At 34.8% G+C, this 20,234-nt stretch overlaps 1 protein-coding gene across 2 annotated transcripts in view; it reads right to left on the bottom strand.

Moving 5' to 3' along the window:
• Positions 1 to 715: 715 nt before the first annotated feature.
• The window catches only part of LOC118737940 (dopamine receptor 1), a 122,240-nt gene continuing 102,721 nt past the window's right edge, over positions 716 to 20,234 (bottom strand). For both annotated transcript variants that reach the window (XM_036468768.1, XM_036468769.1), the window contains exons 5-6: positions 18,940 to 19,185; positions 716 to 1,340 (exon numbers count right to left, since the gene is read on the bottom strand). In XM_036468768.1, the coding sequence (XP_036324661.1) occupies positions 803 to 1,340; positions 18,940 to 19,185 (784 nt within the window). In that variant the 3' untranslated portion in view covers positions 716 to 802. The remainder of the gene's footprint in view (positions 1,341 to 18,939; positions 19,186 to 20,234) is intronic.

The raw sequence follows: 20,234 nt of genomic DNA, 5'->3' as shown, positions 1-20,234 counted from the left end.
GGCCGTTTTTAACGATTTTTTTCAATAATTTTTGTTTTCAAAATTACAATTACTCGCAAATATTAGTTATAGTATTTCACTACTCATTACTTATTTACATTTACGGCTAGGTTTTTTATAAAAAAATAATCTTATGGCAGATAGTTAATTTGCTGTCCTACATAAAAGCCATCATTTAACTGAACTTACTCATTTTACACAGAAAGCTCTATCCAAATACTAATATTTAATTCACTAACAGTAAATAGCGTCTCACTTAGTTAATTATTATATCTAACATTGTTACTTACTGATATACTATTCGCAACATACTTACATATATGCCTACAAACATACACACATGCATACAGTGTCCATTTTGGTTTACAAAAGTCTCATTAGCTCTATATTGCTCACCCTGTTTTATCCCTGTTACTAACTGTTTAATGGTCTGTAAGTCGGTCGGTCACTCACCTTCACTGATTCGCCCGTGTCCTTCGGCAGCACCATTAGTGGCGCGCAAAATTCGCTTTTCACACAATTACCTTCCACTATTTTTACATAAGCACCTTCAAAATCTCTGCCTATATACATATGTATAAGCGAACACTGCCTACTGCTTTCACCACCTCCTCCTCCATGCCCTTTTGAAAATTCAGCAAATTTAAACCAATTCCGTTTCCATTTCCGTCACAACCTGCACAGCTTCCACGATGGTCGTGGTTGCCACCGTCACCGAATCTCACGGAACGTATGTCGTCGTCAGCGATGCAGCATCTGCACTGGATACACAGCACACCAACGCCGAAGCGGTGCGTTTTGGTCAAATCGCAGACACTTGTTCGATTTCGGCCGACGAGCGGCCCGAATTCATCATCACCACATTTTTCGCCGCATAATCAGTTACGAAGCGGTCGCTATTGCGCGGATGTATATTGCCAACTTCTTGTCGACAACACCATGGATTTCGTGTGGTGAGTATGCGTTTGAAAGCATCACGAAATTCTTTGTTGAAAATTGAGTAAATTATTGGATTGAAAGCTGAGTTGGAGTAGCCTAGCCACGAGAGTATTTTGAAGGTTTGACCACCGATGCAGGTCTTGCAGAAAGCGGCTACGATGTTGACACAGAAGAATGGTACCCAACAGATGAGGAAGACACCCATAATGACGCCCACTGTTACGGCAGCCTTGTGATCGGACACATGATAGGGCGAACTGTGATGCAGGTTACGTACTTTGAACTTTTTCGGTTGATTTTTGTTGCGACGTATACTCTTGTAGCGTTGCTTTTCGGCCACTTCGCCGGGGCGTGTGACCGCCTTAATCGATTTAACATGCTTCTGAGCGTAGCAGTAAAGTCTGAAATAATCGAAGTTTTAAGATATATTAATTAAACTTATGAAGATTGCAAATTATTTTAAAAGAAAATATGTATGCTTATTTAGTTATGCATCCATGGTTATATATATAGTATACTTATATCGACGGCTTATTATATTCAATACACTCAATTTAAAACTTTCAGAATAATTACTAGACCATGTTAAATCTAACCGCATAAATCACTTTTTAGTAGAGTTACGTATTGGGATTGCGATGTTAGAATTAATATAAGTGGTCGTTTTTATGTAAGTACCGATGGATTCTAACATCAGAACCTAGTCTCTGTGAAAAGTGCATACCATCAGTACAAAAGTCACTTTTCGATATATCTTACTATAAAGGTTACTGGTAAACGATGATAATAATTCTCATGAGAATAGTAATTCACTCTTATGAGAATGGATAAATACTTTCATCGTGGAGTAAACATTACTAATTAGGCGGTGAGAATGAGAGTGAATTCCCATTCTCATCAGAATCATTCTCATCGTTTACCAGAACCTTAACACAACTGTATAAAAGTAGCATCTTTACATTGAAAATTTCTTTAGCAGAATGTAGGGAATATAATTGAATACATTTGGACCATTTTTAGAATTTTTGTCTGCCTGTTTGTATGTTTGAACTCGCTAATTGCCGGAACTACTAGAAGGATTTTCATGGGACTTTGACTGGTTACTAGAGAGTAACCACGGACATAACATAAAGTATAAAAAAGTGGGCTATGAAAAGGGGCGTGGCACATCCCATAGGTGTAAACTTTTTAATCAGCTATAACTTCGGAACCATAAGTTGCATGAGATTGTATTTGGTGTGGAGACATTACCAAAGTAGGTGTTCATAATAATCTGAAAGAGGTGAGTGTTTACCAGTGTTCGTGTCACCTCCCGTGCTAAAGCTAAGCTAAGCTAAATGGAATGCCCTTTTGTAAACTAAAGAGGGATGAGAGTCCCATAGACGGCATACGTTCAGAGAACCATAAGTTTGGATTAAGTCAGTTAAAAATTGGAGCACTTTATATTATTTTTTCGCTAAATTGAACCACCCAACATTAATAATGGAACAAGATCAGTGTTGCCACTGCCTTACCCTTTAAAGTATTCACAAAAGTCGAAAACTCTATCCAAATATATCCTCCGAAAAGAGCGGACATTTTTACACATTGCATCTATATTAAACAAACGCGGCCCCATACTAAACTTATTTACATGTAGTCAGTACTTTTCCATCCTTAGACACGGATTTGGGAAACAAAGGCCCGTAGTTATGATCAAAATTGAGTCGACTCTAAAGTTATTTGCAGCTTTCTGACATAATTTTCAATGGGACATCTGTGAAAAAAGCTGCAACTAACTTTTGTGTCGACTTAATTTTGACTATAACTACTCGCCTTTTTTCCTAGATCGATTTCAAAGAATGGGAAATTACTGACTACAACTACATACGGGCCAAAGTTTCCGCATGTTCGATGTTTATTACTCGATTAGATTACCACAAATAATACATGCAAAAAATGTACTACTACTAATTACTAATTTAAACTAATTTCGACCTGTTACATTTACTTCAGTCAATTGTTATTTCCTGTTATTATGGTTACAATATTTTTCTATAAAACTGTTGGATTGGGAACTATCTATGAAATTAAAAGAATTCTCAAAAACTTGTACATATTTGTCTGTAAATTACGCCTTCAAGAAAAATGTCTATTTCCAGTTTGTTTGAATTCTCGCTTAACGACATATAACTGAAAGTGCTGTCAAGTTATAGTTGAAAATTAGTCATCGACATGGTTGTCAATTTGGAAACTTTTTAAAATTTGTTAACTACTTGGTGTTATTAAATGCACGTTTATATAGCTAAAAATTTAATTTTTCGAACTGACGAGAATAAGGGAAAATTTCTTGCTTGGAGGATGAGCAGTCAACTGTTACAAAAATGTTATAATAGCTCGTATAAAAATGAAAAAAAAAATTTCCTTCAACTTACAAATACTTATGGGAAATGGTGTCTAAATTTACAGTGAGGAAAAAAACGGCAACACTGAACAAGATTGGTAGCAAATGAAATGATGCCCAATATAATTGAAGACAAAATTTTTACTGGATGTGATAAAGGAGAAGATGTGTTTCTGTTAGGAGTCCCATTTATTCCCACAGACCTTACATTTGAATTTAAAAGCCTTCAGTATTTTGTGAGGCTTTGTTTTGAAATGCTGGGTTTCAACTGGAAAACCGCTGCTGTACCCACAGTCAGTTATATATCGGATGCCCACGAGTGGGGTGTCCGAATAGATTGTGTGCATCTACACCTCAACACAAAAGTAAAAAAAAGCTTTAGCAAAAAATGATGCCGACAGATGGGATATATTAAGAAACCGCCTATATTGTACGACCTGGCTTAACGGAAATTAACATTTTGATAAGAACTGATTCTGGAAAAAAATTGCCGTAGTGATGTGCGAGTCGATAATTTTAGATATTGATCAACTCTCGGTACCGATTTAAAAGTATCCAATACTTTCGATGCTCGGTACTGAAATGTTTATGCTTCCAATAAGAACGCATAAAGGCCAAAAAGAGAAGCGGTTCAGGGGAGCCTAGCCTATTAAAATCCGAGTGAAACCTTTTTTTTTTGGTAGATGAATCGGACGATGTTATCTTTGTAAGCCTGAAAAATTGTGAAACATAATCATGGTGGAAATAAAATCTATGCAGATTTTTTTACAGATCTTCTATTGGGCACCGAAAAGTAAGTATTAGGTACCGAAATCTTTCTCAAGTGTTGGATACCGGCAGATGGCGCTGGAATCAAGATAGTTGGATACCCCCTACGAATTTACTTTTACATGACTTAGTAAAGGATGGGGTTAAGTATGCATACAAAGAAGCGAAAAACTGTTTAAGCGCCCCAGATATCCTATGTGTATCAACAGGTGTATCAAAAAAAGGTAGATGAATTAGAAAGAACACGGTAGGAATATCAAGAACCCCGTTTGAACGGGAAAACTCTTAGGTCCTGTGGGACAGCAAACCTTGCAGATATGCCACAGCTCATTGCATCGAAAGTTGTTTCAACCTTAACTAATAATTTTTACTTTACAACCCGTTTCTGAACACCCTCGGCTTTGAGCTGATAAGCTTTTTTGCTAGTTGGAGCGAAGAAGTAAAGAGTTTATTTTCTTTTCATCATTTATATGCGTTCGCTTTATGAACTTATATGCATTAGGGTGGCCCTTAAAAACCCAAATGAACGATGGTTTTCAGTCTCATCCCCTGAATCGGTACCACGAACACAGATATCATATAAATTTTGGTCGCGATTGCAGACGGTTTAGGGGCAAAGTACAGATTCCTCTAAATTAAAATAATTTTTTTGTCATCCTAACTATACCCAAAATCGATGATGTGCGACACGCTTTAACCGACTTCAATCGGTACAGAAATTTATATGTGATATCTTCGACTATGATAGTAACGATTTAATTTTAATTTTTTAAGCCTCCGTAGAGGAAATTGAATTTGTATATAGCTTTGTGCATGCATAAATATAAAGGTACAAAAATACCTTTATTTTCTATTCAGTGAGCCATTTTTCTATTGTACCACTCAAAGATCCGTAGGTAGTATATATGTAACTACTAATATTTGTAAGGGCTAGCGTATGTTCGTTTATGGTTTGCTAGCGCTTGGAAAGGAAATTGAAAATTGTTGCAAGCGGAAAGAGGTCGGACTGGCGCGTTATTCGTGCAACAGCCACACCTATTACTTGCCGAATTCATTTTCTCTCCGCTCTTGCAATAGGAAATTTGGGCAAGTTTCGAAACGGAATTGGCAACTGTGCTATTCTTGCTCATTCGCTGGTCTAAGAATAGCCGTTTGTCTTTTTCCCTAAAAACTAGCACAAAACGGCCTGAAGTCAAAAAGGTTTGATCGGAAAAGTATGCAAGTACGTACATACATACATACATACTGGTACATAAATGGATGTGTCCGTTGTTGCAACATATACATAGATTTACCATTAAGCGATGTTGCACTATTTTCACTATTTTGCTGCAATATGTGGCATAAGGTGTGCCAGCAATCCACTTTGCGATGTTAGTACATTGCATTAGCCAATTTGTAGCGAGCCATAGTCGTCATCAGAGTTGGTGGGTAAAAGGCATTAGTAGCAATTTTATGTGCCTGAGTGGGCAAACACGCGTCCATGGTAATAAGTGCAACAGGGGCATTCGCACACCAATGCACGGCTGCATCTAGCCATTTGCAATATTTACACATGCAATACGTGCTCGAGCAAACGATGGCGCGCTATTTTCCAAATTGTAGGCAGGTAATAGCCGCCCGTGAGGGAGGGTGCGGTAGGTAGATCAGAACAGTTGGACAGTATCATCGCGTTATAGCTTTATGTGCATTAGTGTGCGGAATAAAAATTAAATAAATAATGCATTTAATCGCCGTAGCCTTGAAAGTTAGCAATTTCCTCTGAAATATGGAATAAACTCTAGAGAAAATTGAAATATATTGTAAAAGATTAAGAGAAAATAAAATTTTGCGAGAAAATAAATGCATATGGGCATAAAGTTGTGAAAAGGTGAAAATATACCTACTCACTTAAGCATATAGAATAAAATGTGTTCGGATTATTGCATATATATATGCAATACAAACAGAGGAATAAGAGTAGATGAATTAATCCAGCTAACAATTTATACTTATATACAATTGTTTTTTAGTTTTAAAGCACAATGGGAAATGATGTTGCTTATGCCAGCTATTCATAAATTTATAGACAGCCATGATGTCAAGGAGTATACCAAGAGGAGTGGGTAGTAATGTCACCAGAACTTTTCAGAGAAAAGTAAAATAAGCTTAAAAATGCCAAAAATCAATACTTGATTTGTAGGTAAAAACAAAAATATCTATGGATATAAATTAATCCCTTTAAATCTGTATTTCAGTCGGTATTTTGATTTCATAACTGTGTCAAGGCTCAAAGAGCAACAAATTGATGAATTTTTACAAGGAACAACTAATTTTTTACCGACTTCAAATAATTAGGAAGATTATTAATTCCATATTCGATGGGTGGTCCCATACTAATTGATTTAGTTCCAAGAGAGACTTCACATAATATTTTTCCAACAAATTAAAACAAAATGTTTCTTCAGCTTTTGCTGGAATGTAAAAGTGCGGCGTTTAAACACCAGCGCATCCAAACTTCAATTCCAAAGTTACAAATTTTGAATTTATATACTTAAGAAGACGAGTTTGGCAGCTTAGGAGATAGTTTGAGGTGATCTCTACAAAGTAGGATCCGGCGTGAGACCAACTCGAAAGCGCCTTTATTAGTCAGACCATTTGCTACGCAGTTGCCTGCAATATCGTAAGGGCCATATACATAAATATGTTTAGGAAAAATAAAAGGCAACGGAAAGAGAGGTCAGGCGCACTATGAGCGGGGCCAAGGCACTGATTTCGGATTGGATATAAGAGTAGATGTCATTACCGACGTCGAAAAGTCAGTTGCATTGCCCTAAAAACACTACAGTGGTACGGACCCATCCATGTTGAAGTTTACCGGTGGCTCCGTTCAACTTCTTATCTCCAGAGGTTCAGAAGGTATGTGAGCGACGAGAGAGCATAGGCGAAGTTTCAGTAACGTTTCTTAGTGTATTCAGACGTATGAGAGAATCTATATATGAGGCGTTCCATACCCAAATGGACGGGGTTCAGACTTCATGTGTTTGATTTGTTTACAATTTTTGAGGGTTGATGGACAAACATAAATAATTAATAAATATGAAATTTTAGCTTGATTAATACATTTTTAGAAACTTTTCAGAACAAAAAAAAAAACAAATCGATTTAATAGTTTTCCAAATATCTCGCGAACGGAGCGAGGAAAAAATTTGAAAAAAATCACACATACACACATTTAAAATTCTCTATGAAAAGAAATATTTTTTTAATTTTTTTTCTTGAAAAATTTTTCACATTCAAATTTTTTGGTAAAAAAAAGTCCATCTCAAAAATGCCATCTCAAAAAACAAAATTAAAAAAAAATCAATGGCAGCTCTGAGTATCGCGCAATATTTAAGTATAGTATTATAGGTGCACTCAACAATCACTTGAGTTATGAATCTTTTCTAAACGGAAGTTGAGTAAAATGGATACATTACAAATGTACAAGTTTTTTAAGCCCATTAAATTTTAGTATAATAAAGTGCAAGTTTTAAGCGATTGCAAAACTGGCGTAAATTTTTATTTTAGTTTTCTTTGAAAATGGTTTTGCGCATAACAATATATTATTATATGCAAATAATTTAATAATTTAAATGAATTATAAAAATATGTGTATGAATAGTAGGGGTTTAAAAAGTCGTTATTTAAGCGGGGTTGCATATTTAAAAAAACAAATTAGACTTAATGCATCAGTTAATTAAGATATGTATCGCAGTGTATGGATATGCGCCAAATAAGAAGAAGAAAAGCAGTAGAATGTTAGGATATTCGAGAATCTTTTAGCTCGGAACGACTTTGGAACGTGTGAAAATACGGATGCCAAGAAAGAGAGTGTTAAGAAATCTTTACTTTGAACATTAAGAATGTTAGAAGAGGCTTGACAGGTTTTTATAAAGTGGCCCTCAAATTACTTAATAAGTTGGATGACTTAAAAAAAGATGGTATCAATCGAAATGAGGTTGAAAGGATTTTACTTCTGCAATATATTTAGGAGTGTTTGCATGTTTTTGAAAAATGCAACTAAACTTAAATTAAGGCAATTAGGTAACTAAAATACATACATACATATGTATCAAAATTTGGGTGTCAGACAAAAGAGATTGCAGAAGGTTTTAGTTTGAAAATATTTTGAAAAGAGTTGCCACCTGTTTGAGATTTCGAATTTAGGTAAGTTGTACACAAGTTAGATATATTAAATAATAAAATGTTGGTACCAAATGAAAGAGTGTAAAGAAATCTCTAGTATGAACGCTAGATATATTTTTGAGGTATTTTAAGAGTGTTTCTACCTGTTTAAAAATTTATTATAATATGGATATCAATCGAAATAGGTTTGAAATAGCTTTATTTCTGAACTATATTTAGTTGCATTTACCAGGTTTAAAGCCACACTGATAAGGCCCAATCAGTTCGTTGACGGAAATCTGTGTCCTACATACAGTACGAGTATGATTATATAAAACTGAGAAGAGTTCAGGGGACCGCATATGTCGAGGCTATATAGGCAATGAGAACTTGACCTCAAAGCTATTTCTTATAGATCTATGAACATGCAAAATACGTCCAACCGAATACTGCCTTCCGACTATTCAAGACTTGAAATATAATTCCTAAGACCTCTCCAGGTCCTTCTACGGTACCTCTGCCTTAGCGCCACCATATTAATCTGCCCACCTATCTGCTCCATGCGCGCGCAAGGCCTTAGGATTTAGAGTGAATGCCACAAAGGAGAAAGGAGACATTACTCGGCTGCATCGGTCGCCAGGATAAAGAGTACAGATATCGCATACCTGTACGGCTTCCGATCTAGCAAATCCAAATATTCTAAAAATAAGTCACTAAAGTTTTTAACATAGCCAATTTCATTGCATCTTATTTTAAGGTCAGGTTCCTATTCTTCTCACTTGGGATCACTCTCCATATGGTCCTCCGATTGTGTTCTTGGGCGTCCTTGAAAAACATCCACGGATACCAAGTCAAAGATGTCGTGTAAAGAAGTCAAACGACCTTCTGTTTACTTGCTTAAAATCTCGTTTAGACGCGAATGCCGAGGACCCTCCTCCCTCCCAATTTACAAAAGCTGAAAGTAGTGCCTAACGTGACTCCACATATCCATATTATTTTGTGTGTATATACAATTTAGTCTTGGCTGCCAGAGACGACTTTTGTTGTACAAGTCTTAAGGTCAATAAAAGGCAATATGTGTCGATTAGCATACTAAGGTATTTTTCCGGGTTCGAAGCAGTGTGAAAATCTGGCCAATGGCGGATTTACTAGGACTGAAGCCACAGTCATAACTCTGGATCAGTTCATTTAGAGAGGACTTCAGCCTTTCACACAATATCGTCGATAATTATTTGACAAGTTATTTAGGAAAACAGTATGCAAAAATATGTATTTCGTAACACTTTTCTATCGCACACGCCTGCGCTTTGGTATTCAATACTAATTTAAAAATTTATAACTAAACTTTTAAGCCCCAAGCGATATGTGAATAGGCAAGTGATATTTAGTTAAAATTGTGCGTAAATGAGCTCTTAAAATTTTGATGAGAAAAGAGTTCGAGGAAAAAAGTATCAAAATGTTTAATAAGGCAGATGGCAATGAAAAATATGTACAAAGGAATGTTTTTAAACTTTTGGCACATTTGAAAACCGCAATGCTGGCAAAAAAGTTTGAAACTAGTTATTTGTACAAACGAATATATTGCAAAACCGGATGAAGCAAATAATAGAAATGAGAACAAAAAAAGGAAGGAAACAGGGCAAAAAAGAATTACTTGTCTGGCGCATTTTAATGTGGGCATGTATACGTACATACTAGGGTGGTTCCATTTTTTTAATTTTAAATCAAAAAGTTTTTAGAGGTCGCTCAAAGCGCTTAAAGATTTCCATGTATTTGATAAGGGGAAAAAGAACGTTTCTTAGAAATGTTATATAATTCGTGAAAATAAATATATGTCGACCGGAAAACTATTTTTCCGCAATCATTTTTTTTAACCATTTTTTCATAGCAACTATATTTTATAGGTTCGTCAAAACCCCTAGAAAATGCCAGAAAGTGCAATGGGAGGATAAATAAAAAAGCTGTACTATTAAAATATGGTTACATAAAAAATTGGGTATTGTTATTGGAAGTCTCCTGCAGAGAACCGGAGTTTTCCGGATCGCAAAATATTGATTTTCAACAAATCGATACCAGTTCCAAGAAAAGTATGAATACAGTACATATGAAATACATGGAAAACTTTGAGCACTTTAAGCGACCTCTAAATATTTTTCAACGTTTTTGTCAACTTGCAATGTTGTTTTGATATAAAAAAATAAAAGTATATGGGTGTATTTTTTTCTATATAGAACAATCCTTGGGGTGAGAGCATTAATATTCCGACTTTACTTATTTTGGACCACTCTAATACTACATACACATGCACATATAGATGATGTGCAATCTTTGCAGTCATAAATTTATTTTTTTATGGGAAATGAAAAAAATTACGAATGTTGTGCGAAGCTAAATGAAAAGTGGGAAAAGTTATGAAAATAGATTTCGGAAAAATTCAACAAAAAAGCTGTTTCGGTGAAATATTGAAATACTCAACTACATCAAGATCCTAATTTACGTACATACATGTCTATTATATGGAACAGTACTAAACGGTGTATCAAACTTTTACCCTTTCCGTGTCAAATAAGCTGAAGATCGTTGAAACCACAAACAAACAATTAAAGTTCTTTAATATTTATGGTGATTTCGTTTCTAGCAAAAAATGTCGCCTTTCGATTGCCCGTTTCTCTTTTTGTGTTCGATTCCAGATTAAAGGCAAAGGGTGAGAAAATTTTGTGTTCGTTTCTTTAAATATCACACTCTTGTAAGGCAAGAAACGGCACATCCTCTGCCCTGCGAAGCTTTGTCAGGGGAGATGCCCTAATTATCAGATGGTTGTTTGAAAAGACAATATTATGAAACGCGTGATCTAGACAAGGACAAGAAGGCAAAAACATGCCTTTTTACAGGGTTGAGTGCAGTGATCGGACTTTTAAAAAAATTCTGTGTGGTTAATCTGGGAAAAAAATGTGGTAGATTTCAAAAAAATGTGGTAGATCTCTGGGTTTGGATCAAACTTTCTACAAAAATTAAAAAAACGATGCAAGGTTTCACCTAAATGGCAAACTTTTTAATTAGACTCTAAAAAAATTTTATTTTAGTATAATAAAGTGAAAGATTGAAGTTGCTAAAAATTCCGTTGAGTTTTAGCAATTTTTTTCATTGACAGTGTAAAGCAGTTCTATTCATATTAGGATATTTTTCGAACATATTTTAAGATACTATTGCAACCTTGTGGAGTGCTGCCAGCTTTTCTCTTTATCACATCACGAAGTAGCGAACAAATGAGGCACGTTCCAGAAACAGCTAGTTGGGATTTGCTGAATTTGAAAATTCTCAAGTAAAAGTAAACAACGCCTCAGAAACCTTAGATGCACTTAAATTTGCCAATACTTAGTTCTTTTTATAAATCATACATTTTCCAATTTAATCAAATAAAACCGCGTTTTCTGTCTAAAAATTTAGAAAATTTATTGTTTTACAGTTTATCTTATCCTCACATTCGGCTTTGTTTACTTTTGCTTGAGAAATTTCATCGCGCCAGGAATCCGGAATCTTGTATTATATCATTCTTGTTACCATATCGTGTTTAGTGTTGGACAATTTTTGCTCTCGAAATTTGGAAAATTATGCCAAGCAAAAATTAAACTACTCAAAAACGCGAATATGTGGTAGATTTCTGACCTTGAGTGGTAGATGCTTAAAAAAGTGGCTGATCTATCATAATGTGGTAGAAGTCCGATCACTGGTTGAGTGTAACATTAAACACATTTTGCACCGGGTGTGGGCAACATTTTTGGAAGAAACGAAATCACCATTAGTTGCTTTGGTTACCACATAAAGGTCATTCCATGTGGAAGAGGAAAATAACATAAATTTTAAAGTGTCTTAATTATCTAGAATTTAGTAGTAACATATAACTTTTACTTCATACTTTATCATGGTGAAATTATGCCATGGGTAGTAATAAGAGAGAGAGAGAGAAGAAAGATCTGAGACTACGCTATTTGAAAATTTGGCGGAATGTCAAGAAAATAAAGGAAATAAAGCCATAAAACCATGACACTTACATACTTTAAGCCAATTGTAATGACATGTCTCACCAGTCAAAATTATAAATATTTCCATGACGATTATATAAGCGAATCATATCATAATCAGCATATGTATGGATGTTCTAATTAAAAGGCTCAAAATTTTAATGAAACTTTGTCAAATTTTGCTAATTTCTTTATGTACAAAGTTTGACATTTTGACTTACATGGTCCTTGTTAGATAACGAGCTAAACTTTCATAAAAAAAGCCCGACTTTTGAAAAAATTCAGCGCCAAAATCGGTACGAATAGTCACCGTAATTATATGTAGTTATTCGGAAAATCTAGGAAAAAGGTTAAAGAGTAGTGTAGTATGTACTTACATAAATCTACCTACATATAAGCGTGCGAAAAACGTGTAAAATATATGCCAAGATTTGTGAGAGTGAAAATATAAAATAAGAAATCCACAACACTAAACAAAAAAAGGACTGAAATTAAATACAAATGAATGCAAAAAAGTGCGGAAGTAGTGGCCGGTTGTGTTAACTATACATATATTCCACTTAACAAGCGCCAGAGCTAAAAGAGAAACAATATAAAGTAAAAAAAAAATAGCAAAATAGTTACAAAAAACCTTCATTAGTTATTTTAATACAGCGTAGTCTGTTTATATTTTGAGCCAGCGCATGCAGCAAATGTAGAAACCAAGTTTATTATCTGACACCAACATGCCTATGCACATCTATGTATATACATATGTATGAGTACATTAGACCGTATCACAAAAAAAAAGCGTTCAATTCGTTCCAAGCGATCTTGAATACTCACTAGGAGGGTATCTCAGGAAAGTAAATTTTTTTCGGCAGCTGATTAGTGATGGCAAAAAAATTTAATAATCAATTAATCGGTTAATTGATTAATCGAAAGCATTTGATTGCAATTAATCGTAAGAAATTAACCGATTAATCGGTCATTTCGATTAAAATCGAAAATTAATAAAAACCATTTATAAGTAAAAAAACTGACTTACATAAACCCCGTGTCAAAATTATAGCGCACGACAATTTTTTTTTTCGTTGTTTAATTTTAGTTATTTTTTTATAGCTTATTCTTTAGCAAAAAAACGTATAAACATAACTATATCAAACTTTTTAATTACATTACTTAGAAAGATTTTCAGTATGCAGTTTTGTTGCCCGTTAAATTTTTGTATGAAAAATTCCAAGACTGAAGTATCTGGCACTTACCGCTGATTTTTTGCTGTTTTTCTGTTTGGTAATGGCGTTGCTTATTTTCTTCCATATTAAAAAGAAGAAAATGCGCAACACCGAATTTGGAAAATAAAATGAAAATATGTGCATACCTGGATTGTGATTCTTTAGTAGCTACTTAGGTTAAGCTTGTGTTGCGGTGTTTGGCAAAAATATCATTTAAAAATTTGCAGAATACGAGAATAATTCATACATTATTGTGTGAGTAAATTAGTAAATTTTTGATGGTTTCTTTTCGATTATTTTGAAAAATTAATCGGTTAATCGCTCTATTAATCGAACGGAAAAATTCGATACAATTAAATCGTTAACCCAATGAAAATAACCGATTATAATCGGTTATTCGATAATCGTGCCATCAGCTGATAAAATACAGCTGGTTGGTTTCAAGAATCCACAAAATTGAAATTGAAATTGAATTGTTAACAAAAATTCTATCAGCTGTTTGTCGAACTTGCAAGTTTCTGGAAATTTTCTGTTCGCGAACTATTCTGCATATTTTTTTCTTGTGAGAGAAAAGAAAACATTTCGCATGAATTTTTCTGTGGATACTTTTTACTTTAGATTTTAAACGAATATACCTATTATTAATAATGATTGATAGATTGGCGCTTACACATACATATGTTAGTGTTTGGCCGAGTTTCTCCTATTATGTGTCAGAAATATAATCTGAATATCAAGTTATAACCGATTTTTAAGAAAAATGATAACAAATTTACTTTAAACAACGGCTAACTATTAGTAATAACGTAATGGAGGAAGCATTTAGACTTTTTTAATACCGTTGCAATGGTGTATAATTTATAGAAATCGGATATCAAATAAAAAAAGTGGTAGAAAAACGCCGATTTAGCCGTTGTCAAAAAAATTTGGACTTTCCTTTCAGAGTGTTCAAAATCGCTTGAAAGAAATTAAATTTTTTTTGTCCATACATCTTTATACGGTCTAATGTACATACATACATATTTCCTTGTACATAGTTAAGGTCAAAGTCTCAGGAATCTACTTTAAGTATTTATTTATATGCTAAGCGTGCTGAATGCCAAAATAGAAGATGTCAACACTAGCATTTAATGTACCTTGCAACATGTGTTACATAAGTTTTCCTTTTATTTATATGACCACACGTGGCGTATGAGCAACGTGCGCCATTAAATATGAGTATATACATACATAATGAGCATGTGTGCACATACGAGCACTTACATGCTTAAGACCACAACTAAATACATACGAACATATATTGTACATAATTACACATTAACATATGTATGTGCTTCGTAGGATAATGAAGCATAATAATCGACACGTCATTACTAACAACAACCACAATAAAAAACACAATCGCCCAAACTGGTATATATATATATATATATGTACAAGCTAACAACAATAGAACTAGGAGGCGATTTATTTAAACGAATAAAGCGGAAGCTTTTGGGGCTATAGTACTCGTGGTAAATATTTTAAATACGTATGGTGCTTAAAGATGTTCTTTAAAAACATTAGAAAAAAGGGTCATACAAAGCCCAATTTGCAGAAAAAAGATCCCCCTATTTTTAATGGTACTCCCCCAAACCATTTTATTTTATTATTTGAGAAAACTTGAAAAATATTTGTAAATATATATGCAGATCTTTTCATGTTATCTGAGCCGAAGATCCATACAAATATTCGAGAACTGTATTTCGGGGAGGTAAAACAACACAAACGGTAATAACGCAAATTTGTGTTATTTCCCAATTGAATATGAAATAAGACAAATTTGTTTTATTTCATTTCTCGTTGAGCAATAAGACCAACTTTTAAACTTAATAATTGAGTAATAAAGCAAAATAGTGCACACAGGTAGTACATTTGACAAAAGGTAGTACACAAACAAGTTAAATGGACGGATTTGTAAGACTACAATTTTGAAAGTGCCCAGCGTCGCGGCGGTCCGCGTTTGACGTCGCGCTCGCGCTCGCGTAGCCGCCCCTGTCCCCTCCCTTCGCAATTATGCACTCGTGGCATTATAACCGTTTAGAAAAAAGAATAACAATAAAATGACACTAGCTCACTTCTGAAACTGTTTTTTAATGTCCAAGTAACGGGAATTATTGCGTATGGTGTTATTGCATGCACCCCACCCATGATGGTATTATACCAGGTGAAGTAATATTAGAGTGAGAGAGATTTTAACACTGCTTTATTTGAAAGTTTGCCTATAAATTGTGACTATAAGGCAGCCGAATGTCAGAAAATAAAGCGAAGAAGCTGTTTTATTACTTCACCTGTTTATTAAGCCATGGTTCCATGCAGAGATTTTAAGGATTTCCAACAATATTTTTAACATATTAAAAAGCATGCAGACAAACATACAAAAGCGCTATGTCCAATTTGCCGAGCAGTTATTAAAGACGACACTTTCCCTATATATTGTTAAACTTTTCATAAGTAAAAATAAATGTTTAATTGTATTTTTGGAATAAACAAAGTTCCTTTTCTTTATGTCAGTAAACTGTTTTTGTTAGAAATAGTATGAATAAGGAATTGGAAATAAGTATTTCTGTAATCTGACTAAAATTACGGCCACTTTTCATAAAACGATAAATCTCAGAAATGTGTATAAGTTTATCTCATTATGTCTAGCTAAACGACAATAAAAATAATCAACAATTGTTTATACCCGCATTACGGCACACTGGCATAATTCTGTGTTGATCAATAGCACACTGAGGATTTGGCAATAACCTGTTTCATCTATGGAAACAACATTAACGGGGCAATCTTTATTGTAACAACATTCATCATATCTCACGTACGATGCAAGAACATTTTTTCTTTGAATCACCATACCCTAAGCATTGTTGAGCCAATTTCCAAGGCAGGATTGAGGAAATATCAACATTTACTTTATTTTCAAATTTTTGTTGACTTTATTTCGCTTTGAAAAGGTATCTAATAATGTCAATTGACTTTATGTCGCACCAGTATGCGAAATAATGCCAATTGACCTTATTTCCGTTGATCTTGTTTTTGTACGCATGCCTAAAACATGTCTTGTATGTGTACATATTAGGGTGGTCAATGGTTTACCATGTATTTTATATGGGAAAAAAACTCATGTCAGAGGTGGTATAGAATTTTTGAAAATCAATATTTTTGATCGGAAAACTCGGACTCTCTTCAGGAGACTTCCAGTTATAATACCCAATACAAACGACTTTTAATGGGTTTCCATTGCATATTAAGGGGTTTTTGGGGGACCTCTAAAATATAGTTACTATGAAGGTGTAAAATAAACAACTGGGTACTATTATTGGGAGCGATTTGAAGAGATCGAAAAATATTGATTTTCAAGAATTCTGTATCATTTCTACGAAAAGTTGTTTTTTCCAATATAACATACAAGGAAGACTTTAATCGCTTTGAGCCACCTCTAAACATTTTTTGGTTTCTAAATAATATATTTTTTCGGTATAGAACAATTCAAACGGGTGATAGCATTAAAATTCCGACTTTGCTTTTTCACATGCATTTTTAGACCACTTTAAATGCATATTCTGGTATTATTTCTCCCTGAGAGGCGACAAATACAAGGTGGCGCTAAAGTAATCCTCCTATCAGAAAATGCTATAAATTCTGCGATTGGCCCCTACTGTCAGTTCTGTTTTGACATTTGTGTAGTAAACACATGCGAAATACACGTTAATAAACAATGTTACGCTACACTGCTCCAGAACGCGGAATATTGCTGATATTGATATGCCACCAAGAGGAAGATGATTTTTCATCAAAAATAATCATGAGTGATGAGGCCCATTTCCATCTTAGCGGGTACGTAAATAAGCAAAATTTACGCTTCTGGGGCATTGAAAATCCGCGTGTAACCCACGAAGAGCCATTACACCCGCTCAAAGTCACTGTATGGTGTGCTGTTTTCGCTGGAGGAGTTACGGTTACTGTGAATGGTGAGCGCTACAGAGCAATGATCAACGAGTTCTTTTTGCCGCAACTTGATGAATTGGGATTGGAAAACATGTGGTTCCAATAGGACGGTGCAACGGCACACACTGCACGTGCCACAACCGATATGCTGAAGGATGCATTTCCCGGGCGCCTAATCTCCCGTTTTGGCGATTTGCACTGGCCAGCAAGATCGCCTGATTTGACCGCTCCAGACTTCATTTTGTGGGGCTTTTGCGGGTTTATGTCAACAAGCCTCAGACTCTTGGAGCTCTTAAAGACAATATCCGTCAAGAATGTGAGGACCTATCGCCGGAAGTTTTGGCCAAAGTGATGGAAAATGCCATAAAAAGGGCTCAAATGGCAATCAACTGTGGCGGCGGCCATTTACATGGCATCATATTCTCGACTTGATGTAAAAAAAATTAAAAGACCAAATAAAAATAATCCACAAGAAGAATCAAAGATTTTCATTTTTTTTTTAAATTACAGCCAAAAAACATCGCAAGGTTACTTTTGCGTATTACAGCTAATGCAAATTATTTATAGGCTACACTCTAAAAAAAAATTGTGTAGATTTCCTACCTAAAAGGTAGGTTACTGATTTCCTGCCTTATTATTCGCGAAATTACATGCTTGATTATTCAACGAATAGTTTGTTTAAATTTCGGACTTTTTAGAGCGTAATATAGCTTCTTTGGTGTGCGTAAATTTACTACGAAAATGTGTACAAGCTACAATAACACATCTGCTGTTTGATTTCACCCGTAGAATGGTGTAAATCCGCTAACAAAAAGGATTTTTATACACGAAAATGTGTAAATGAAAAAAATATATATTCATCGTGTAAATTTACCAAAACGTTTTAAAAATAAACAAAAATATACTCGATTTAAAGTCGCCTTTTTAAACAGATTTTTTAGAGCGTAGTGCCTTTTCAATGGTATTTAAAATGAATGAAAAGCAATGCTAATAGGCGTGCTTTTCTAAGGGACATGCTGACAGCTAGCAAAATTCTTCATATGTATAAATATTCTGCTGGATTTGCATATCCAGTAGTCTTTACCTATACTAGAAAATATCTATGAATTCTATTGGAGGAATTTTTTTTTATACGAGCATGTACTAGACATTTTTATTTTAATTTTGTAGTAAACTATTGCCTACTTGAAACTATTTCTTCCACGAAATGTAGTACATTTTTCCATGACATCGTTTAAACTTGTGTAATTAATCGCCTTTGAGAATCAAACAACATTACTTTTTGGTCACGAACTGAAATGGCAATCAATTTTGTTGTCTCAGTCCACTCTGCAGTGTTCTATTAGTCCAATGTATGGGAGATGGAAAGGCAGAACCCAAAGCATAGCAACGGGTGATTTAAATTCCAATTCTCGCATTTTTCTCTCTTCATCTCCTGCATCGTTATTCCCTGTATTTGTATGTATAGCATTTTACTTACCTACAGTAGATGCCAATCATGACGAGACATGGAAAATAGAAGCTGATACAACTGGAGACGACCGCATAGGTTGGCGTCAGGTCCAGCGCGCACGTGGGATACCGTTTTCCATTATCCTCAACGATTAACGGCTGCTCCGGCCGATGCAGACCCAAAGAGATTGGCACAAACGAGACAAATGCGGCCAGCAGCCAAATGGCGGCAATTGTAATGATTGCGATGCGTCGTGTCACCCAACGGCCATATCTGTGGAAGACAAAGAAAAATAGAGAGAGAAAATGATAAGAAGATAAGGAAAAAAGGCAGAGCACAAAATGTGGTCGGAATAAATTGCAAGGGAGGAGAATTTTTATTGTGTAGGTAAATCAATATAATGAATATGGCTGTATATATGTAACTGTGAGTGTGGTTGTGGGCGTTGTTTGAGTATGATCCACTTTTTGATGACTTTTTGCTAGCAATGTAGTGAAAGTTAAGCCTTCTGCTGACGACTGTGTTTCTATGTTTAATTGTTGTGGCAGAAAAATGTCTGATGTATGATGTTGCGGTCTCTATTGTGTTGCTACGCTGGTTTTTCTACTCTTTTTGAAAGCCGGCAGACGGCGTGCGCTGTGCTGTGGGGGCGGTTCGATGACTAGATGCCGTGTGATTGGAAAATAGCAATTTTCTCATTGCAGATACTCATTTTTCATTCAGTTTGCAATTGAAGAATTGTTAGCAATTTTTATAGGCTACTTTTTTGAAGTGGGTTTTTGAAATATAACTAGCACTAACAGTCGCAACAGAGAGTTGTGGTCAATAAAAAGCAAAAGAGCTAAAAAAATGCAAAAACCGCATCAATCAATGTCTTTTCGGGCTTAAGCTTACAAGACAACAGCCGCTAACTTTTGTCTTTTTTTTTTGTTTTTCAAGAAAAAGAGAATCTTAACCAAATCTCACTTTCAGTTTTAGCCTAAGATAATAGCCACAAGCGATACACCTTGATTCTAAACCAATTTGAGTTTTTACAAACTTTTCTTGATGCCTTTTTGCGCACTTTTTCTCATTCCTCTTAAATTAACTGTATCATTTTAATCGTTGCTGCTGGTATGGTTGAGTGTAATTCTGCTGCATTACTTTTTCCGTTTAATGAAGCGCATAATGCTAATGAAAATGAGTTCGTAGGTTGATTCGTAAAAATTCAAATACGCAATTCACATTGTTCTCACAAACAACCAGACACCATAAAAACACAAATCCGCAATCTCGAAAATAGACAAAACAAGCTCATTTTGTTGTATACTTAGGTTCTTTTC

This window comes from Rhagoletis pomonella, unplaced genomic scaffold (genome assembly GCF_013731165.1).
Source record: "Rhagoletis pomonella isolate Grant_MI unplaced genomic scaffold, Rhpom_1.0 Rhpom_scaffold_00004, whole genome shotgun sequence".
NCBI classification, from domain to species: Eukaryota; Metazoa; Arthropoda; class Insecta; order Diptera; family Tephritidae; genus Rhagoletis; species Rhagoletis pomonella.
The sequence above is the reverse complement of the archived record's forward strand: the minus strand, read 5'-3'. Positions and strand labels throughout refer to the sequence as shown.